The sequence below is a fragment of the Psammomys obesus genome, unplaced genomic scaffold (genome assembly GCF_907164565.1).
Source record: "Psammomys obesus unplaced genomic scaffold, mPsaObe1.curated_primary_1811, whole genome shotgun sequence".
Lineage (NCBI taxonomy): Eukaryota > Metazoa > Chordata > Mammalia > Rodentia > Muridae > Psammomys > Psammomys obesus.
The window spans coordinates 6,305,227-6,328,243 of record NW_026591598.1 but is presented as its reverse complement, the minus strand read 5'-3'; the positions used below and the strand labels follow the sequence as shown (position 1 = coordinate 6,328,243).

Below are 23,017 nucleotides of genomic sequence, written 5' to 3'. Positions count from 1 at the left end.
CAGTTTTTTCTTTTTAATACAATCATGTCCCATGTCCCGGCTGAAATTCATATTTAGTTAGATGTCTTGATTTTTGCCTGCTTTTGCTTTGCTTTTGTTTTTGCTTTTTCTAAGTCTGGCGACCTTCATAAGTAAGGGGCCAAGCCAGACACAGTGGCGCACACCTTCATTCCCAGTGCTTGGGGGGCAGACACAAATAGATGTCTGTGCATCTGAGGCCAGCCTCTACATAAAGCGTTCCTGCAAACCAAGAGCTACATAGCGAGACCGTCTCAAGGATGGAAAAAAAGGGGGTGGGGAGAGCTTAACTTGGGACATAGTTGGAGATTTTAAGCATAGCTGACTACCGACTGGGTACACGAACACAAGGCTCAGGGAAATAACCTGGGCTGGGGAAAGAATTCAGGAGTTGTCAACCCACGTTTGATGTCTGATGTTTTTATTGTTTGTTTGTTTGTTTGTTTTGTTTTGTTTTTCAAGACAGGGTTTCTCTGTGTACTTCTGGCTGTCCTGGAACTCACTCTGCAGAGCAGGCTGGCCTTGAACTTGAACTCATAAAGACTGCCTGTCTCTGCCTCCCAAGTGCTGGGATTAAAGGCATGCGCCATCACTGCCTGGCTTGGTGTTTTTATTCTTTCCTTAACCTGAGGTCTTGCATATTGCCCAGGTTGGGCTTGAAAAGATTCTAAATCCTCCTGCTTTCACCTCCCAGGAGCTGGGAAAACAGATCCCAGCTACCATACCTAGCTTGTTCTCAGATTCTGAATGATTGTGTGTGAGTGTGGGCATGTACACAGGTGGGCACATACATGTGGAGGCCAGAGGTCAAGCATGGGTGTCATTCCTCAGGACCCCGACCACCTGGCGTTTTGACCAACCAAGTTGGTTGGTCAACAAGCCCCAAGGATGCACCAGTCTCTGTCTCCACAGAGTTAAGAATACATGTACACATTTGTATCACGGAGCACAGGTAGAGGTGAGAGGCCAGCTTTCAGGGGTCAGTTCAGCTCTCCCTCCCCATTGCTGAGGCAAGGTCTCTCTCGTCCCTGGGACGCGGTTACGCCAGGCAACTGGCCTCAAGATTCTGGGTGACTCTGCTGTCTTCACCTCCCATCCTGCCCTGCAAGTTTTAGAGTTACACCACCGTGTTTTGACACAGCTTCTGCAGGCCGGTGTGTCAGGTGCTTTTACTGCTGGACCATTTTACGGGCCCCACACCCAGCTTTTTTACATGAGTTCTGGGGCTCAAACCCAGGTCCTCGTGCCTGCTGAGCAAGCATGTTAGCAACTGAGCTGTCTCCAGCGATATCTGCACTCATGAGCACAGGGGCGAGCACACGTGCGCACGCGCACACGTGTGCACACACACACACACACACACACACACACACACAAGTGTTTGGTTTTTTTTTTTAAGTTGTAGAAATACTATGTTACAATGGGGAATATTCACTAAAGCATCAAAGGTTATGGGATATGGTGGCACACACCTATAATCACAATGTTTAGAGAGCAAAGAAAGGAGGAGTGTGAGTTCAAGGCCCAGTCTTGGCTACATGGGGAGATTCTGTCTCAAAACAAACAAACAACAGGAAGCAAAGATTGAGGCCTGCTATAGTGGTGTGCGCCTTTAATCCAACACACAGGAGGCAGAGGCAGACAGCTCTCTGTGAGTGTGAGGCTAGCCTGGACTACATGGTAAGTTTCAGACCAGCCAGGGCTTACATGGTAAGACCTTTAAAAAAAGAAAAAAGATTGATGAGAGGAGGTAGAGTTGGATCCTGGGGAGATAGGCAGAAACGTTTACACACAGAATGGCTGAATCCTGACAGCAAATCAAAGAAGACAGTCATTCACTCTACTGGAAAGTAAAGGGATGTATAGAAGGTCTGAGCAACTCTGTGTGTCTCAGAAGCAATATAGAACCCCAGCTGGGTCCAGGGGTGTTGCTTCTTGCATGGATGCAACCCCATGCCAGCTCAAACACAGCTGGAAAGCCCAGGTCCTCAAAAGAACCTGCTTCCCAGTGACTTCTCCCAGCCCCACCCCTCTGATCAAGGGAGGAAAAAGATCTCTGAGCAGGTACCAACACCAGAGCAGCCCCAGACTGGGAAGGGAGCCCTGGCCTTTCCCAAGAAACCCCTGTTTGAGGCTTGGACACAGCTCTAGACAGAGGGAGTAGCCTGGGAGTAGGCCCAGACAGGGCCTGGGCCAGAATCAGAACAGTGGCTTTGAGCCTGCCACCCCCAGATGCCAGGTGGAGGGCCCGAGGGGTATGAGGGTGGCACAAGGTGGCTGCCAAGCCCTGGCGCAACCCAGGCTTGCCCTGAGGCAGGGGGATGGCCTAGATGGCCTCCCACACAGTACCCAACTCAAGAAGCAAAAAAAAATAGGGTGGGGTCAGGAAGGCCCTCAGAGTTTCTCCTTGGGAATGGTGACATGCCCAGCTCACTCTAGAACCAATTGCGTATGTGGGGGAGGGGAGGCGGTGGGCACTGTCAGGTGTCAGGAAGAAGAGGCAGCCTGAGTGGGACAGAATGACAGAACCTATGTGGTAAAAACACCTGAGAAGAATTCACCAGAGAAGAATAACCGGCGCACCACAGACAGGGTCCTGATCCTGACCACCACCTCACAGCTACACGGGGCACACAAGCTCCAGACCACACCGCTACCTCCACAACCCTACACCTTTACATGCAGCAGAACTCACCTACACAGCTAGGCATGGTGGCACGCCCAGCACCGGAGGCTGAGGCAGGAGGATGGCCATGAGTGACAGTGCAGCCTGGACTACGGAGTGAGGCCCCGTCTCAAGCAAAACAAAATAAACAAAAACCTGCCTCCGTAAGCAGCCCACACTACACCCAAGACACAGCTCCCCAGTGTCAACCACATATAATCCCTATGCCCCAAGCATGTCATTCACAAGCAGTCTGGAGATGTGGCAGGAATATGGTCCAGGAGCAGAACATCAGAGCAGTTTATAAAGAGTGACTGCTTAGGAAGAGGGTGAGCAAGAACCCTCTAGAGAAAGATGACTCTCAAATGAAGCAAAAGAAAGTGACCCGTGCAAACCCATGAGCAGCAAGTGAGAGATCCAGAAGATGGGTGTGAATGTGGCTCCTTTGAGGACTCTCTGTATCATGGGGTCCCCAACAGTGTGACTGAAAAGGCATGATCAAAGGGACAGTGTGGGACTGGAGGCAGAGCTTGTTTGTCGCCTTGGAGGCCAATCTCAGGAGAGTAGGTATTAGTCTAAAGCTAATGACAGTTACTGCAACGCTTTAGCAGGGAGCAACATGATCTGATTTATGTCATTAGCTCACTAACTTGACGCAACCATGGCAGAAATCTTTATATCAGTTTCAGAGAGGCAAAAGTACTTCTAATTATGACCAAACCCAGAGACCATAAAAACTAAGATTAATACATCTGACTGTATTTAAAAAAAAAAAAAAAGTTTAATTCTGCATGGCAAAAAAACTACATATACAACTGATACCCACTGGCAAAACTTCTCCAAAGAGTAGAACCTGTACCCGGGGGCAGTTTGTTAACACAAAACAAAGTGTGTGTGTGTGTGTGTGTGTGTGTGTGCGCGCGTGCGCACGCGCATACATTTTGTTTTGGCATTTTTGTCTTATTGGTCTTTTGCTTATTTGTTTGGATTTTCATTTTTATGTTTTTATGGGAGTTTGCTGTTTTCATTTAACCTGGTTTTTAGGAAGGAAGGAAGGAAAAGAAGGAAGGAAGGAAGGAAGGAAAGAAAGGAAAAAAGAAAGACAGTTGAGTGGATAGGGAGGTGAGGAGGATCTGGAAGAAGTTGGGGAGGAGAAAAAAACATGATCAAATACACCACATAAATATTTTAAATTAAAAATGCAAATACAATGTCAAAATGCAATTTTCAGACAGAAAGGAAATTTCTATTTGTATCACAGACATCATGATTATTTCCTTAGTATGTAAAGAATTCCCCCAAAAATTAAATAATAAAAAAAGGCAGTTACCTGTAGGAAATGGACAAAGGCAAAGGAAAGTTTGCAGGGGGGGGGAAAAACCTAACATAAAACGGCTCTTCAACATTCAAAGACTAGAATCTCTTAAGAGAAAAACAAAATAGAAATATATAGCAACAATCATAAAATGTGATAATGCTCTCTGATGGCAAGGACGGGGAAAACAAACTTTGATGTGCCATGGTAATGCCAGCTAAAGCATCCATGGAGGGGACGTGGATTGCCATTTATCGAAACAAACAGCACACCACCTTAGCCCACGAGCTCTGCTTTGGGGAATACAGCCTACAGACGCCATTTTAAATGAGCAAGGGCTGAGGACATGCCCAGGATGGAAGGCACTTGCAGAGCAAGCATATGGACCCAAGCTCAGGTCCTCCAGATCCACACAAAGGCAGACACAACAGCACACACCTGTGATCCCAGCACTCCTACAGTGAGGGGGGCTGGAGACAGGAGACTCCCCCGGAAGCTCACAGACCAGCCAGCCTGGTGTACAAAGGAGTGAACAAGAGCCCCTGACTCAAACAAGGCACAAGTTGAGGGCTGACATTTACAATGTCCTCTAACCTTGACTCATACACAGAGAAAGTCAGAGACAGAGAGAGGAAGAAGATAGGTCAAATAATATTTGTTCAAGGAAATATGCTGCAATGGAAGGATGGAGAGGGAAGGGTAGGTGGGGAGGAGGAAGGAAAGAGAAAGGAGAGGAGGGAGGGAGCAAAAGGAGGAGGAACTTAGTGAGAAGTGCTCTGTCAACTGAGCCACAGATGCCTAGCCCTGAAAGGAAGGACTTAATTTCCATCGGCGTGGGACAGACTTAGAACCTACTGTGGTGTAAACACAATCCATCTCTTTAAAACAGCAAAGGAGAGCACTCTGTCTACTGACAGGAACAAATCGAAGCACACTGTAGCACACCCCGGCATCCTCCATGGATTATAGGAAGTCTTCTCTATAGTTAGGATAGATGCACAGGTTATTCTGGAAGGAAAACCAGAACCTATTTGCCTGGTGGACGTGTAGGCGTCATGTTTGCACAATCTGGTGTTTGTCGGTGCCAGCCATCACCTTGGGAGCATGTCAGCTTATGAGTGGTAGGGCCCTAAGACTAGGTGAGCTCACCTGGGAGAGGAGATGCTGACCACCCACAGTGCAGGCACCCCAAGGACCAGGAGACGGGGAGGGAAGTGGAATCTCCCCTGAGGAGAAAAGCATCCCTCGCTATGAGAGCTGCTTTTTCTTGTGACACAGCAGGGACAAAAAAAAAGTTCTTATGGATTGGTGGAGATGAAGAAATGGCGCCAAGGGTTTTGCTCTGAAGTCTACGGGGAATAACAGGCAGGGGCAGGGTCCCCCACCATCACACAGGCTCATCCGCAGAGTCATCCAGAAAACCCCTGCACTGCGAAGCCACAGTGCTAAGAAAGGCTGTGCCTGTGGCTAGTCTGCCAAACGCCTTCGCTTTATCCAAAGCCAACTTCACTGAGGTCCCCGGAGGTGGTTATGTTACTTCTTCTATGTGGCCCTGAGCACATCATTCCTGTCTCCTTTTTCTGCTTTAAATGTAGACACGATCAGGTACTTCATTTGCATACTGTATGGACGGTATGAAGCACATAGGGAAGCAGCTTATGTGCGCAGTAATCCCTCCGGGTAGGGGTAGGCGACAGTAACGGAGCCTCCTAAAGCCTTTTGCATCAGTGGATACAGTCCGGGCAAGTGGGGTGAACAGTCACCAGGGTCGGGCCAACAGTCATCTCTGTCTAGACAGTGAAGCCTCAGGCAAGATTGTGACTAAGATCTGGGGATCCCCTGGAAATCCTGAGTTTCCGTTCCTGGGATGCTAGGGACTTTCAGGATCCCAGACCACGCACACAAATAAGACTAAGTGTCCTGGTCCCCCGAGCCCAGCCCAGGAGCCCCTCAACCACTGGCCTCCGCACTTCACAAGCTCTGCCTCCCGTATTGCTTCACACAACCTTAGACAGACTGGGTCCTCCAAAATCGCTCCAAGCACCACCCTTGCCCCTGAGATTTCTTTTCCGGGTTGTGTCCCTTCCGGCGGCCCGCACAGAGTGTGAGCCCTGCAGGACTGTCACAAACATACATCTGCCTCCCTGGAGAATGCCATCAAGGACGGAAACAGGGCAGGTGAGGCCCCCGGGAGTGTCCCAAGGCACGCAGGGTTGAAAGCTTGCAGCAGGCCGGGATCCAGATGGGCAGGGCACAGGTTGTGGTATCCGTGGTAACCAGCAGTAGGCGAGTCATTTATTGCAATCCCTACTGCCTCGGCACTCAACAGTTTGCAAGGTGTTTCACGCCCTAATGTCACTGCAGCCTTTGCAACAGCCCTGTCCGTGGCCACCAATGCCTCCATTCCAAGCACCAGCAGGCGCAAGCAGAGGCTCCCCAAAGCAGCCTGCTGATCCCAGGTCCACACAGCTACTGCTGGATTAGAACTTGTACCCCTGAGGCGGCTCTGAGCTCCTCCCCCGGCCTCCCCTCCTCCACGCCGCCTCTGGCTGTGCTGGCCAAGAGCCTCAAGGAGGCCACAGAGCTCGGCTTGGGCTTCGGCCTCGGTCCTTCCTTCTCTGCTGTGGGTCTTGGGCACGTGGGGCCAGGCCCCCACGGTGGCAGCGCCGCTGACCGTAAGTACCGGGAATGGGTGACAAGCCTGGGCGGCTGAGGGCCCCTCTCTATAGCCATCTCATAGTGGGCCGGGCTGGACTGGGGCCTGCCCACGCGACCACGCTGAGGGTTGAGTGCCGCAGAAGGGCAGTGGAGGGGCACCCTAGCCCTACTCCGCCTGCTCCGCTCACACGCGCACACACACACACACACACACACACACACACACACGCACACATGCACACATGCACACACACACCAGCATTCTGGACCAGTTGGCGGTTCCAGCCACTAGAAGTTTCACAGAAGGACGCCCCCCCCCCCCCACTCCCAGTCACTGGTCCACAAGCTCCCAAGCTGCCTGGATTGGAAGGAAACTACTAACGGGGAGGAGGAGCAAGAGGGGGAGCTATACCTTTGGGGCCAGCCACGGTTGGGGGTAGAAAGAAAGAGATGGAGTAGTTTGGTCCTTGTCCCGCAGCTGGGTGAAAAATGGTTGTTCTGGCAGCTGGAGTTGGGGGGCAACAGGGGATCCAGAACCGGCTCCACCAGTCCCCAGCACGGGCTAGGCGGGAATTGTTAGCTGGTGAGTCTGTCCCCGGGTGTGTCTCAGGAGGAACTAGGCAGCCTGTACCAAGAAAGGGGAGCTTCAGAGGGGGCATCCTTAGAGGGTACCAGGTAGAAGGAACCCCTCTCCTCCCCCTCACTCTCCTTGAGCCTTCCCAGGAAGAGCAGGCTGGGGAGGGAACAGTCCTGGATTCTTGCCGAAATCCAAGATAAGAGATAAGGAACGGGTTAGCGACGTTACAGAATTCTCGGATGTCCCCCAGCTAGTAAGTGGCAGAACGGAGGTCAGAATCCAGGTGCTAATCATTGGCTCTCCCTGGAGGGTTTAGACAGTGCGAAGACCAAACCCATGAGGGGCTTCAGGGGACTAGAGCTCCCCAGTTCCCCGCATCCTGTCCAGAACTGAGATTCTCAAAAGACAGGCCCTGTGGAGTGCAGCCGTACTGAGGAAGTGTACTACAATCTAGCTCCTGGCCAGGCTGGCCCTCTGCCCTCCTGCCTAGCCTTCCCACCACCTCCTGGAGAACTCAGCTTTTGCCTGTTTACTCATTCAGCATGAACTGGGACAGACAGATGACAGATGAGAACACAAACAAACAAACAAACAAACAAAAAATGACCAAGATTTAAATTTCAGATTTAGACTGGGTGCTACCGAAAGAGAAGGAAGCACGGGCAAACCGGCTGGGGCAGGTCCAAACCTGAAGTAATTTGAGAGCAGCCCCTGAGGGGATGTTGGAACAGAGATACCTCCTTAATGAGTAGGGGCCGGCCAGTTAGGACTTTGGAGGAAGAGCATTCCAGGCAGAAGGAATCAAGGCAAGGGCCCGAGAAGAGAGAGGCAAGGTAAGGGTATGGGGTGGGTGCGGGTGAAAGGGCTGGAGACTCTGGGGTTGGGAGCAAGCACAGTGAGAGCCAATAAAGAGTTTTAACAAGAGAGGAATGTAATCACAGTTTAATGGTGCGGGGTGCAGAGAACAGCTCAGAGGCCAGTGAGGAGGCTGTGGCAGGAATATGGACAAGGATGATGTTAGTTTGGGCCGAGATGGTGGTCCAGCAGTCATTCCAAACAGCCCCAAAAGCACTCACGTGCACTCTCAGGTCCATACAGGCTTGGGGAGAGGTGCATTCTCTCACGCCCCTATCGGCATGCCAATCCCAGGTACACTCACCAACCCACTGTCCACACCCGCTGAGTCACCCAGAACCAGGAGGAAGATGAGAGGGCTGGTCCCATCATCCCTACAAACCACGGCTAACAGCACGGCTAAGGGTGGCTAGGTCCCCCAGCCCTCTGACTCTGCACATCCTCTGCAATTAGTGCTTTCCCAGGAAACAAACCTAAACCCTGTGTGTGTCCCACCTGGCACCTCTCTCTCTCTCTCTCTCTCTCTCTCTCTCTCTCTCTCTGTCTTTTCCACCATTGACTGTGCAATGTTAGCCAGTCTTGGAGCCGGGGAGATGGCTAGACATTTAGGACCACCAGCTGCTCTTCCAAAGCACCTAGGTTTGATGCCCAGCACCCACACGGAAGCTCGCCGCTGTCTGTAAATGCAGTTCCAGGGGATCCGATGCCCTATTCCTGTCTCTACCAGCACCAGGCACACGTGCGGAGCGCAGAAACACGTGCAGGCGAGACTCATACACATAAGACAAAACAAAACATTGACAGGGTCTTTTCTCCTCTTCCAGTTTCAGTCTCCTCAGGCTCAAAACCCCAAGCTCACAGGATGCTGCTGAGACAGTGATGAGGGGACAGTTTTCAGAAATGGTGGCTTGTGGCTCAGGTTGTAGCTCAGTACTTGCCTAGCGTGGCTAGGGCCTGGGGTTCTAGCCTCAATACCACATAAAACTGGACATGGTGTTATAGGACTGCAAAGCCAGCACTCAGGAAGCAGAGGATGGGGAATTAGAATTTCAAAGTTATCCTTGGCTTGGCTCTACAGAGAATTCAAAGCCAGTTGGAGATGCTGTCTGAAAAGGAAAAAGGAAGAAAACACAAAAACCAGTGGTCTTGGGTGGACCTCAGGAAGGGATCGGAAGGTAGCGGAGAGCGTGGGCCTAAGTCTACTCTCTTCCACAGTGACTTCCTGGCTTCCTGTGCCCTGCATTAATGAGTCACCATCACTTATCACTTATCACGGGCTCTAAGTGCTTTACCGTCACTGTCATTCGATTATCAGATTCCCCATCCACAGGTTGGGAGCAGAGCAGAGCCCCTGCAGGGCTCCTTCCGAAGGGTTAGGTGAGATTCCCAATACTGCGAATGCTGCAAGCTCGCGTGTGGCTCGCCGGAAAGGCTGGTCGGCAACTGCCGTCTGGTTCCGTGACTTTGGGCCTGTTCCGTAATCTCCGTGAGCCTGAGTGTCCATCTACAGCTTGGGAAGAATGAAAGTCCTCAGTTCCAGGATCCTTGTGACGACTGACAAAGTCCACCCAAATGAATGAGTGCTGGGTGTGGTGGCACACACCTCTGAAAGAGGCAGAGGCGCATGGCCAGTTCTAGGCCAGCCTAGGTTATGCTGTGATTTTTTTTTTTTTTTCTAATGGAGGACCAGAGAGATGGCTGAGCCTAGGCTACATAGTAAAATTTGCAAAAAGTCTTTTTCTTTTTTTTTTTTTTTCTTCTCTCTCTCTCATGATATAGCTCTGGCTGTCCTGAAACCTGCTATATAGGCCAGGTTGACCTCCAACTCACAGAGATCCAGCTGCCTCTTCCTCCCGAGTACTGGGATTAAAGGTGTGTGATTTGTTTAAACAAAAGGTGGAGCAGGAGAGACGGCTGAGCAGTTAAGAGCGCTTTCTAAGGGGCTGTCAATTCCATCCTCACAGGCTCCCACACCTTCTTCTGGACTCCGCAGCATGTGCGCATGCGTGAATGACGACACCTATATCCATAAACAAAAGCTATTTTTTAGTTTAATAAATAGTCATCATCAAGCGAATCATTAGCATAACGGTTCTCTCCATTGCTCCCCCAGGTGGGCACAGCGCCCCAGGCCCTGAGCAGGCGCGATGGACTGGAAGAAACTCCAGGACCTACTGAGCGGCGTGAACCAGTACTCCACGGCCTTCGGACGCATCTGGCTGTCGGTAGTGTTCGTCTTCCGGGTGCTGGTGTACGTGGTGGCGGCTGAGCGTGTGTGGGGTGACGAGCAAAAGGACTTTGACTGTAACACCAGGCAGCCCGGTTGTACCAACGTGTGCTATGACAACTTCTTCCCCATCTCCAACATCCGCCTCTGGGCCCTGCAGCTCATCTTCGTCACGTGTCCCTCCATGCTGGTCATCCTGCACGTAGCCTACCGCGAGGAGCGGGAGCGGAAGCACCGCCAGAAGAACGGGGAGCACTGTCCCAAACTGTACAGCCACCCCGGCAAGAAACACGGCGGGTTGTGGTGGACTTACCTGTTTAGCCTCATCTTCAAGCTCATTATTGAGTTGGTCTTCCTGTATGTCCTACATAGGCTCTGGCATGGCTTCACCATGCCACGTCTGGTACAGTGTGCCGGCGTGGTGCCCTGCCCCAACATCGTCGACTGCTACATCGCTCGGCCCACGGAGAAGAAGGTCTTTACCTACTTCATGGTGGGCGCCTCGGCCGTCTGTATCATTCTCACCATCTGTGAGATCTGCTACCTCGTCTTCCACAGGGTTATGCGAGGCCTGAGCAAGGGCAACCCTGCGAAGAGTGTGAGCTCCCCGAAGTCCTCCAGCCGGGCCTCCACCTGCCGCTGTCACCACAAGCTGCTGGAGAGTGGGGAGACGGAGCCAGGCCCAGCCAACACCCTGCAGGCTTCAGCACCCAACCTGACCCCCATCTGAACCACGTGCTGGAGGAGGGGTGAAGCAGGGAGGTGCTGGAGGGGGAGGGGTCCTGGGGGTGCTGAGTGCCCCCCACTTTGAATTCACTAAGCTAGCCAATTCTGTTGGAGGCAGGTGTTTTGTGGGTGCTGGGCTCTGTCCTGGCTACCTTGTATAGGTAGCACGGCCAAACCCAGCTTTGGAGAGACATTTAAATTAGCAAAGGGACTACATGCATGCAAGGGTCTACTTGGCGCTGGACTGGTAAGCAGGGCTTCTACCTTTCCCAAGGGACTACGGGGCACCCTCTCAGAAAACACATGGTGGAAGAGAGAAATGAGAGGGGGCTCTCCAGCAGAGACAGCAACAGCAAAAAGAACTGGGCATCTCAGAGGAGGGGTGCCGGCCCTGGACTGGGGACAGCCAGCCCAAGAGAGAGTCTTTACCACTCAGCCATGAGAGGCTGCCCAGGTTCCTAGGTGGAATGTTCTGGAGGCCAAAGAGCGAACGTGGAAGGGGCAGGAGGTCTTGTCATACCAGCTGCTGCTTGAGACACCTGTGGCTCCTCTGGATCTCCCTTTACCAACCTCCACCTTCAGGCAGCAAAGACTCTTCTCCCTCCCACCAGGGTACTCAGCCCGCTGCACCCTGTGGCCAGGACCTTGGGGGCATGCATGGAATGGGAGCATATCCAAGTCAGTTTCCTTCAAAGCAATAAAGTTGTGTTTTATAAAATTTGGTTCTTTTCCTCCATTCTCCCCAACTTTCACCCACAGCTCCCTGAAGTCAAAGGAGGTAACCCTGGGGAAAGGAAAGAGCCCTGGAGCTTGGGGATGAAGCTGGGGTAGGGACCGTGACCGAGTCTGGCTGAAGACGTGGTTGGGAAAGGGTGGAGCTGCTGGTGGCAACTGGCAAAAGGGGGTGGGGGATAAACACACACGTTGGGATTCTAGTTGTGGCCACCAGAGGGCGCCTCCAGCCTTCTAAGTTAGACTGATCTGTGCACACTCACAGTCACTCTCTTTACAAACAAATCACACTCCCTCCTCGGTTGCTCGCTCAGCCCATTTCCCCACCCTGTGTCCACACAATCCCTGCTGCTCAGACTCTCACTTGCGTACACTCACGGTGGCGTAAGTACGTAGCCGCTCTAGAGGCTGCTCACACCCCCAGCCTCAGCCATCGATTCATTCAGCTCTGTCCATCCCCTCCACCCCTGAACTTTTTTCACACATGCCCTAAAAAAAAAGTTTGGGACCGTCTAAGCCCAAGGTGCTAGTCTGGGGGAGACCGGAATGTGAAACCGAGCTTTCTGCAAGCATAGACTAACCCTCAGGAAACATTCAGTGACTATTAAAGCTAATGCCAAGAGCCAGTGAATAGGCTGACAGCCAGCAAGGGCAAAGAGAGGTCGGGGCACCTCGCACACACAGCAGGCTGTGTGGTTCACCTTTGCTCTCTGTGGCCGTTAAGGGGTGGGTGAGTCAACACGGTTTAACAGGCTCTGGGCTAGGCTGATCGTCATCTTACAATAATTCCACCACTCTACACTTGGATTGAACTGTAAGAACCCCCGCCTTATTGTCAATACAATCGTCAGCCAAGGTCCCAGAAGAAAAAGCACAACACATTCGAATTAAGTTAACTATGGATAGATATGGCAGTAAGAGGCCGGTGAGCCCCAGCTCTTGGGCAATCAAGGCTGGAGAATGATGAACTCAAAGCCAGCCTTGACTTCCCGGTGAGATGGTGCTGAAGGGGGGGAACTTTCTGCAGAGACTGGATGATGAGGAAAGGCAAGGGGCGCTTCAGTGCCTGTGACGGCTTATGTTGACCTGGTATAAGAGTCACCTAGGAGACAAGCCGCTGTGGAGGCCTGCCTGTGAGGCCCCCGCTGCCGTATTTCCCTGGCCATAACATATTGCACTCCCATATTTTGAGATAATATAAACCTCTTTAGCCTCAGGTTGCTTCTGCCGGGCATTTTTGAGAAATAATTACTGAGGTACCTAAGGAATGGTGCAGTCACCTAGAATGCAAAATGGGGGTGGGCGGGGGCTAGAGGATGTATTCACACAGGAGCCAGTAATCCTCACACCACCGCCATACTCTCCCACCTCCTGTTCACCTGCCTGTGGCCCTCAGTGACCCAACCCAAGCAGAAGGCAGAGCACTCGGAGGCCTGCTGAGGCTGTGGGTACAGGTGAGCCTTCCGGGGCACAGAGCAGGGTGGGGTAGGGTGGAGAGCAGCTCTGGGGGGCAGAAGGACTCGGCTCAGCACTCAGTATAGTTCCTTCTGCAAGGACTACTACAGAGATCAAAGGAGACACTGCGGGTTAGGCTGTCAGAGGCAGGAAACACCTAGGTGTGACTGTGGTGAGTCTTTGGTGGTTGGGCCCTAGCCAGGTCGCTCTCTGCTTGGGCTGGGTGGTTACAAAGGTCCCAGGGAGGGCTGAGCTCTACGTTTTGCTACTACATATTTCAGAATCGTCCTTTTATAAAACTTTTTTTTAATCACGTGTATATTAATCTGTGGGGAGTATGTTGCTCATATGAGTGCAGGTGTCCAGGAGAAGGGATCAGATCTCCTGGGGCTGGAGCTATGGGTGGCTGTGAAACTCCTGATGTGAGCGCAGCTGCAAGGCAATACCGATGTTCCTCAGGGCCCAAACAGTTGCCTCTAGACCTATATCCAGACTGAAGCTAAGCAGGCTCCCGAGAGGAGAGGTGGAAAGTGTAGCCCACGAGGGAGTGTGCTACACTGCTAAAGAGCTTAATGAGTCTGCTAATTCCCTCAAGCGGAAGTCTGGGGAATACGAGTGGGAATGGATTTTCAGGGTGTGGGATAATGGTGGAAGGAAGATAAAACTGAATAGGGCTGAGTTTGTTGCTATAGACCGACTGAGCAGATATTCCAGTTTTACTATGGAAACTTGCAGGGTTGTTGTTTGTTTTGTTTTTTAAGGTGTCAAAAGTTTGTTTGAATGGTTAGATAAGACATTCGTCAGAAGGTGGCCTGCCTGATATCTCATGGTTTGGTGTTGATGGGAAGATTTTAGGGAAACCGCAATGCCAGGGTGGGTCTGCTGTGTAAAACCCTGTTCTCCACAATGGGCAGGCCCAGAAGACAAGCCCTTCATCAGTGCTGTAAGATGCAAATAGTGAGAGGAGCACCAGCACGTTTGAAGAGCTTTTGTTATTGGCCTTTTTCTCGTGCCAGACCTCAGGGTTGGAGACACACACACACACACACACACACCACTGAATTAAAGTCAATGGGTTTAATTGAGCCCCAGTGTATCAGGAGCCAGGGGGCAGCCTATAAAAAGCAAAAGCAGCCTACACAGGGCAACTGTCCATGATGGCCTGACATGTAAGAGGCAGCACAGGCAAGGCGATTTTTATGCCGGCATGACTTTTGCTACTGTCTAATCGGCCATGGTGCTTCCAGGCATGAAACAGATGAGATGCCTACAGAATTTTTGACCAGCCCTGTGCATGGAGCTGTCGGTAGAGATGTTTGGAGCCATTCAGCATGCTGATCCACCCGGAGCTGGTATCCAGCTGCAGCTCATGAGTAAGTTCCTGGCGACAATCACTGTTGCCACCAGGTGGAGCTCATATCCCCCTGGCGTGCACCTCTCCCTACTTCCCCTTCTCAGATGCCTCCTTCGGTCCAGCTATATATGCACGGGCACCACACCCTACAGCCCTAGAGGAGCAAGAGGTCTCTTTGTCGCCATTCATTCTAGAGCGAACCCCTGTGTTGTACGTGGACTGACTTTGTGTTCTCTTCCCCACCCCACCCCCAAATCATCTATTGAAATCCTATCCCCGGTTTGATGGCATTAGGTAGTGGGCCTTTGGGAGGTGTTTGGGGCACGAGGGGAGAGCTCTGTCAGGTGGGATTATTGTCCTTATAAAAAGAGTCAGGAGAAACCCAGCATGGGGTCCCCCACCTATACCTCCAGTACTTGAAGGGCTGAGGGAGGAGGATCGTCAGTTTGAGGACAGTCTGGTTCACGTAGTGAGACTCTCAAAAAGAACAAAAGCTAAAGGTTCTGGGACGAGTTGGCAGCATGCACAAAGCCCTGGGCTCCGTCTCCAACATCCCACGATCCCACTGAATACAGTGACACACCCCCTTAACGCTAGCACTCAGTGTGGCGTTTGAGGCCAGCATGGCCACAAGTAGGAGGGAAGGAGAAAGAGGGGGAGAGGAGGAGGAGTGGAAGAGAGGAGAGGAGAATAAAATAAAATTAAAAAGGATTGCATTTCATGTGAGGACAGAGAGAGCGCCCCGGTGTGGACTGGCCACGGGCTGTGCGGAATCTGTTAGGCCTTTTCTGTCCTGGAATTGCTGCCACCTGACTAGACTCTACACAGCTCAAGTGGACAGCCCGCACTGGTCCGCAGGCGCCACACCACACCCACAGCTTAGTCCCAGCGCATCCCGGGGTGTGCGGGCACGCTGCAAAACCAAAGTGAGACCACAGCACTCCTCTGTGTCTGAGTGGCAGTCATCTGTGACAGGGCCTGTGAATCTGTCCCACCCGACAACTTACCTTTCACCTTCCTCCTCTCCTCTTCACACCTGTCCCAGCCAGCAGACCTTCCCGCTGCACCTCAGGGAGGAAACGCCAGGCACACCCCTGCCTCGGGAACTTTACGCCCTGGTTCTCTCCACCTGGGATACCTCCAAGGCCACGGGGCTTCCTTCCTTCCTTCTTCACTCAAGGCTCAGCCTCGATGGCAGCTGTTTGGTGCAGGTTTCTCTTCTATGAGAACTCGAAACGGCATGTTCTGCGCTCCCAGTCTGTACACATACCCCTGCTGTATGTGCACGAGTCACTAACTCGTCCTTCATTATATCGTCTTTTCTGTCTTCCCACAGCTAGAAAGTAAAATCCAAGAGGCTAGGCATCTCGTGTTCCCTGGTTGCTCCCAGTGTCTAGACAGTGTTACAACACCAGACGGTACTCAGAAAGTATATGTTGGATTGACAAATCCATCTACAGGCCCGATGCCCTGCTTCGTTCTGGTTGCCTGAGAGGCTCCCAGGGTCATGGGGCAGGGGGAGTAAAGAAAAAGGAAGGCATTCAAAGGATGCCCCTCCCTCCTGGCAAGATGGAAAGTTCTGGAGATCTGTTGCATAGCAACCTGGATATGCTTGATACATGGTGAAGCTAACTTGGTTGAGATGGCAGGCTCTATGCTGATAGGTGTGTGTGTGTGTGTGTGTGTGTGTGTGTGTGTGTGTGTAAAATGAGGGCCTCCTACACACACTCTGCATCTGTGTTAAAGGTCCTACCAAGCCGACTGAGATTGTGGGGAGCTGGAATGTTGGAGGTCTCAAATCAAATTATCTTAGGTTATCTTTAGCCCCCCGAAAGCCATGTGTTGCCCACCTCTGCACTTAACCCAACATCCTTGTGACAATTAGGTATTATCATTGGAATATGCCGATTCCTAGCTTCCACCAACCTAAAGGCTAAGAGCGTCCCGATTATATCTGAGGCCTGGAGTAGAGACTCCCCGGCTTTGCCAGGTCTCAGCTACGTGATGTTTCTATTAACGTTGTTTTTAGTTTTGTTTTGTTTTGTTTTGTTTGAGACAGGGTTTCTCTGTGTAGCCTTGGCTGTTCTGGGCTCCCTTTGTAGACCAGGCTGGCCTCGAACTCACGGAGATCTGACTGCCTCTGCTGGGATTACAAGCGTGCCCCATCACACCCGCTCGGGGTAACTTAAATGTGTGCTCCCAGGCTATGGTCACTCATATTTGAGTCCAGAATAAACGGTCTCTTATTTCCTTTGAGATAAGAGCTGCATTTTGATTGACACAAGATCTTGTATAGTATAGGCTAGCCTAGGACAGGCAATCCTCCTCATGAATGCGGGGACTTCCAGTCTCTGCCACCAAGTCTTGTGTGTGTGTATTATAAGTTTATATTAAGTCCTATGTGTTATAAATATATATAGTTATATCTCATATATTATGACATATATTAACGGCAACTAAAAAGCTTTAAACAACGAATTGCAGGGCGGGGGCATTCCTACCTAACCCGGTGGGGACCAGCAAGGGAACTTGTGGGAAAGACGACATCTGAGCAAAGACTGGAGGGATCCGCGTGTGAGGGTACTCCAGGAAGACACAGTGTCACGTACGCAGGCACGAGCGCACAGACACCGAATAGTTACAATAACCGGCCAGGGCTGGTGACAGAGTGCCAAAGCCACAGGTGGTGGCCAAGGCCTGGAGAGTAAAAACTGCAGACCCTGCCCAGAAGGCAGGAAGGGCGGTAACAGGGTTTGAAACAGAGCAACCACAGAGCCAGGTTTTTATGGAAATGTATAGGCTGAGTGGCTACAAGGGCCTGGAGCCTAGGAGACTTATTGTGGGGTCGCTTGAGTTGGTGGGAGTCTGAACAGGGTCAGGATGAAAGGAGGAGAAGAATGAGGGTGTGGGGAAATGGGGAATATGGTTATAACCCGTAACCATCCCCTCAGAATGGCTGACTTTTGGAGGTTGTGTTGGTTTTGGCCCCTACTCCTTCCTTCTCCATGAAATCTGATCTTGGAGTCCATAAGTAAGGGCAACCTTGGCATCACCTCACAGCCCTCAACTAGCTCCCTGCCCCTTTCCCAGGGAACAGGATGGGAGCAAAACCTCCCAACCGAGCTGGGCCCAACCTCCAAGAAAACTCAGCAGAGAAGCTACTGGAGCAGATGCAGTCTTGGGGGTGTGGTAAGAGCCGGCCAGGCCCCGGTTCCCATGCCCCCGAGGGTCAGAACAAAATGGGCGCAGTTGTCCCCTTGGGAATCTCAGGAGGCTTGGTTCAGCTCGTCTTAGCCCAGCCCTGAGAGAAAGAGAGGTCTGGAAGGGAAAGCCAGCTCAGCCTGATCCTCAGGCAGCAACAGTGCTGGTCTTGCAGTCTGAGCCCACCCGCTGGCTGCCCCAGCCCAGGAGGCCCCTGGGAACGCAAGGACGGAATCCTGTTTGGACCTCGGCCAGCCTCAGGCTGCAACCCACCTGCCACCTTCCTTTCTCTTAGCTGCCCTGGACCCTGTCAGTCCTCTAGCTCTGACCTCCCTCGGATTTTCTGCCCTCTCCTGGAACAACACAGATTTTTTTTTTCCTGCCAGGTTTTGTGGTGGTTTTGTTTCGCTGGTCGGGTGGTCATATTTGCAATAATAGAGGCTGAAACCTTGTGCCTGGCACAAGCCGGGCAAGGGTTCTGCTGCCGAACTACACCATCAGATTTCTTCCTCTCAACTTTTCCAGACAAGATTCTTACTGAGTTTCTCAGACTGGCCTTGAACTAACTCTTTCTCTCTCCCCCTCTCCTCCCCACCCCTCACCCCCACAAGCTCTCACACATCCCATCCCAGACTGGCCTCAAATTCTCTGTGGAGAAGATGGCCTTGAACTTCGGACACTCTTGCCTCCACCTCTTGAGAGGATGCAGGCGTGAGTCACCTGGTTGATATGCTCGGACTAGAACCCAGTGCTCTGTGAGTTCTAGGCAGCCCCATGGCTGCTGGAATTTTAATCCCTTTGCCTCAGCCTCTCAAGTAGCTAGGATTATAGGATGCCTGTGCCACCATGCCTGGGGTATTTTGTTGTTGTTGCTGCTGCTGTTGTTGCTGATGCTGTTGTTTTTCAAGACAGGGTTCCTCTCAGGCCAGCCTCGAACTCACAGAGACTCGCCTGCCTCTGCCTTCCCGAGCGCTGGGATTAAAGGTGTGTGCCACCATGCCCAGCTTTGTTGTTGGGTTTTGTTTGGGTTGGTTGCTTGTAGCCCAGGTTGGTGTAGAACTCTCGCACTGCCTGTATTAGCCTCCCAAGTTCAGGGCTTACGTCACAGTGTCTGCCAGGTACTCACCCAAACCTTCTGGACCAATGGCACACTAAGAGCCTCGGCTGGATGTCCCATCGGCTCCCCAAAGCAGGTATATTGCTATCCTTGTTCTGCTAGGGGAAGAACGGAGACATGCATAAGGGCAGATGAGGCAACACAGTCTGACCCTCTGCTCTGACAAGCCTCGTGTCTGGGTCTCTGCACCTCTTCTGAGTGGCATCAGACCTTAGGTAGCTCCAGGATGGGCCGTTGGTGAGCCGTCCGCATTGCCTGGCTTGCTCGGCCCCCTCACCACACCCTGTGATGCCCCGGCTCTGCCACAGAAGACCCCACATTTACACTTTTACTGTTATCCAAGGGAGTGCCCTGCTCAGTTTCTGCGCCTAGGGTAGGAAACCAGGCCTGGCTGGTTTGTTGGGATTTTCCCAGCTGCGGACTGGGTCCTCTTTAATCCCATGCTCTTCACTCACAGTGAAGCCTCCAAATTCCCTTAGGAGATCTCTCCTTCTCCGTTACAGAGGCATCAGCTGGGATCCGGCTAAAGGGCAGAAGCTTGCCTCCCCACTCCCCCCCCACCCCCCCCACACACACACACGTCTCAAAGGACCCTACGGAGTTCCTAGGTGGCTTCTGATGGCATAGCCCGCCCAGGACTGGAGAAGTAGAGAACCCTAGATCCACCGGATTCTGGGAAGGGAGAGGTCTCACCCCTCTCCATTGTGGGTCCAGTGTCCAAATAAGCCGGGCACACTGGTGAGTCTCTTGCCCCACCCACTCCTCACAGTCTCCGGACCAGGTGCCAGATCTGCCAGCTCTTGCTAAAAACTCTCAAATTCTGCTGCCTAAAAGGGGCGGGGACTGAACCCCGGGAGAGGGCAGTCTGCGACACCGGAGCGCAAAGAGGACTTCCACCTCCCGCAACTTAAGATACACAATCTGGGCGGGTCCTGGGAGTCTGTCCCTCCCAGTCCCCGCCTCCCTGCTCCCTAGAGCCCTCTGGCTGGCGTTTCCTGCCCTGAGCCCGCAGCTGCGCGCTATTTAAGGCGTCCTGTGGGAGGCGCGGTCCTGCAGGATTCCCGCAGGCGCAGCTTTGGCCACGGTCGTCCCCTCCACCTGGGCCAGCCCGGCAAGCAGGCGGTGAGTTCGGGGAGCTGGGAGTACGGATCTCTCTACTGCTGGGGACTGAGGAATCTTGCCCCGGGGCGCCAGACACTACTGAAGCCACCAGCAGCGCTCACCTAGCCGTCTTTTAGCCAGGCTCTGTGCTCAGCGCCCTTCTCTCTTCTTTCATTGCACCCTTTAGGAAAGACTGACGCGCCAGAAGGTTACTTACCCAAATCCCCAGGTAGTGAGAAGGAAGCAAGATTTAAACATAGGTCTGGTGGTACCTGCTTTACTTCTACAGAAGGCAACCCCACACACACACTAACACATTCACACACACTCACATACACACATGCCGTAAAATGTTCTGGGAACGTTGGGACCGCCACCCAGCTATGGCCATTGCTTTCAAAGGTCTAGAATGGCTGCAACAGCTTGGGAGGGAAGTGGGGTGGAGGCAAAGGACAGGACCAGGTGTAGTCACTAAGATCGCAGGTGGTCCTTTTCGTCGACAGGTGGACCAAATGCCTTGGGCTCCTAAGCCCCTCTCCCCAGCTTCCCTCACCCCCACAGACAAGTGCATAGATGACAATGAGGCCCTGTCATTTTAAGTGAAGCATGGAGGGTGAGAACCTCCTGGAGAGGACATCTCCCTCCCCACTCCTGCTGTCTTGGGGTAGCCAGCCCGGAACAAAAGGGAGGAAAACTGTGTGACCTTGGTTAAGTTCCCCTAACTCTTCTGTTTCCATAGGAACCTCTACTCAATGCAGTCCTCTCTGGGCTGTGGTCATCCTGGGGCACTGGCTTGTGAAAGAAGGCACAGCGTGTGATCAGACCCTGGGTGACGGAGCTCCCGAGGGCCTCCATCTAAGAGGAGCTGAGGAAGGCGTTGTGCTGCCCTGCTGACGGCTGTCTGACCCCTGTCTCCCTGCAGAGAGAGGCCCTGGCAACATGGGTGACTGGGGCTTCCTGGAGAAGCTGCTAGACCAGGTCCAGGAGCACTCGACTGCGGTGGGCAAGGTCTGGCTGACCGTGCTCTTCATCTTCCGCATCCTCATCCTGGGCCTGGCGGGCGAGTCCGTGTGGGGAGATGAGCAGTCTGACTTCGAGTGTAACACAGCGCAGCCGGGCTGTACCAACGTGTGCTACGACCAGGCTTTCCCCATCTCCCACATCCGATACTGGGTGCTGCAGTTCCTCTTCGTCAGCACGCCCACCCTGATCTACCTGGGCCACGTCATTTACCTGTCTCGGCGGGAGGAGCGCCTTCGGCAGAAAGAGGGAGAGCTTCGGGCCCTGCCGTCCAAGGACCTGCAGGTAGAGCGGGCGCTGGCTGCCATAGAACACCAGATGGCCAAGATCTCGGTGGCAGAGGACGGCCGCCTCCGGATTCGAGGGGCACTCATGGGTACCTATGTCGTCAGTGTGCTGTGCAAGAGCGTGCTGGAGGCAGGCTTCCTCTATGGCCAGTGGCGCCTCTACGGCTGGACTATGGAGCCTGTGTTTGTGTGCCAGCGGGCGCCCTGCCCCCACCTCGTCAACTGCTACGTCTCTCGACCCACGGAGAAGACCATCTTCATCATCTTCATGCTGGTGGTAGGCGTCATCTCCTTGGTGCTCAACCTGCTAGAGCTGATGCACCTGTTGTGCCGATGTGTCAGCCACGAGCTAAAGGCTCGAAAGGACCACGATGCCCCCCCAACCCAGGGCAGTGCCTCAGACCCTTACCCCGAGCAGGTTTTCTTCTACCTCCCCATGGGTGAGGCACCCTCGTCCCCACCGTGTCCCACCTACAATGGGCTCTCGTCCACTGAGCAGAACTGGGCCAACTTGACCACAGAGGAGAGGCTGACCTCTTCCAGACCTCCTCCCTTCGTTAACCCGGCCCCGCAGGGTGGCCGAAAGACCCCCAGCCGTCCCAACAGCTCTGCATCCAAGAAGCAGTATGTGTAGAGATCCCAGGCTTAACTCACTCGACACAGTCGTTCTGAGGAGTGTGTCCACCTTGGATGCAGCTCAGGTGGCTCTCTCTCCTCAAAAGCACTTTGGAGACACCTGGGCCGGGGAGGTGGATGCTCGCTGGACAGAGGACCTGATTACAGGTGCCTTTGTGACCAAAGGACACTGTTGGGGCTTTGCAGAATGTGACTCTAACCAGACTCGGTCACAGCACGTGGGGGTGCTTTTGGCCAAGGGTGCTTTGGCCCTCTGATCCTTTTCGCCTGACCCAGAGGGACCCCCAAGCCAACCTGACTCTTGGGCCTCCCCTATGAGGCGAGTCACGGAACCCTGGGTTTTCATCACAGCCCTCTCCTTCTGGGGAAAAGGTTGATGCAGGCTGCTGGCTCGGCTTCGTCACCTGGACAGACTCAGCCTGCCCTGGATCTGGCCCTTTCCAGGGGAACTGGCTGGTGTCTCGTTTCTGTCGCTCCTAGTTCCACTGTTTATGCTTCTAAAATAAACGGGACTCGATCATAAGTCAGGCGTGCGCCGATGTTGTCATGGGTGCCTGGGGTGGGGAGAGGGAGGCAGTTATTTTACCCAGACTTCTTTTTTTTTTTTTTTTTTTTTTCCTCCCTTGGTTTTCCACCCTACCTCAAGACAGGGTTTCTTTAGGGGACCTTGGCTGTCCTAGACTCCCTTTGTAGACCTGGCTGACCTTGAACTCACAGAGCTCCACCTGCCTCTGCCTCCCAGTTCTAGTCTTTTATCATCCACAGCCCAGCTCCAGTGAGTAGCCTAAACCCCCAGGCTGACATTCTTCCCCTCAGCACCGATCGATCTCTCCTCTGCCTTTTGAAACTGCCCTGGTACTGGCCTTTTTTTCATTCCACTCCTAGTCAGTGTCCTATTAACCAGCTTGTATCTTAGCTCCTGTCTATGCATCCAGAACTCACTGTGAAAAACAGACAGACGACCCCCTTCCTACTTTGCCACCCTTTCCCCCTCGGAGCCTCTAAGAGACTATAGTCCAGAAAAGGTCAGAGCATTGGTACATGAGAAATAACATGAGCTTTCACACCTGGTT

At 52.8% G+C, this 23,017-nt stretch overlaps 2 protein-coding genes across 3 annotated transcripts; both read left to right on the top strand.

Moving 5' to 3' along the window:
- The first annotated feature begins 10,221 nt into the window (after window positions 1-10,221).
- On the top strand, window positions 10,222-11,743 carry Gjb3 (gap junction protein beta 3). The gene has a single exon (XM_055611299.1). It carries the CDS (start codon window positions 10,236-10,238, stop codon window positions 11,043-11,045), a length of 810 nt encoding a protein of 269 aa, XP_055467274.1. The 5' UTR covers window positions 10,222-10,235; the 3' UTR covers window positions 11,046-11,743.
- An 8,214-nt stretch (window positions 11,744-19,957) lies between these two features.
- Gja4 (gap junction protein alpha 4) lies at window positions 19,958-22,467 on the top strand. Of its 2 annotated transcripts, none has more exons than XM_055611246.1 (2): window positions 19,958-20,022; window positions 20,741-22,467. In XM_055611246.1, exon 2 carries the CDS (start codon window positions 20,941-20,943, stop codon window positions 21,940-21,942), a length of 1,002 nt encoding a protein of 333 aa, XP_055467221.1. In that variant the 5' UTR covers window positions 19,958-20,022; window positions 20,741-20,940; the 3' UTR covers window positions 21,943-22,467. The 2 variants fall into 2 exon arrangements, with proteins under 2 accessions (XP_055467221.1, XP_055467222.1); XM_055611247.1 differs by having other exon boundaries at window positions 19,982-20,022; window positions 20,924-22,467.
- The last annotated feature ends 550 nt before the right edge of the window (window positions 22,468-23,017 follow it).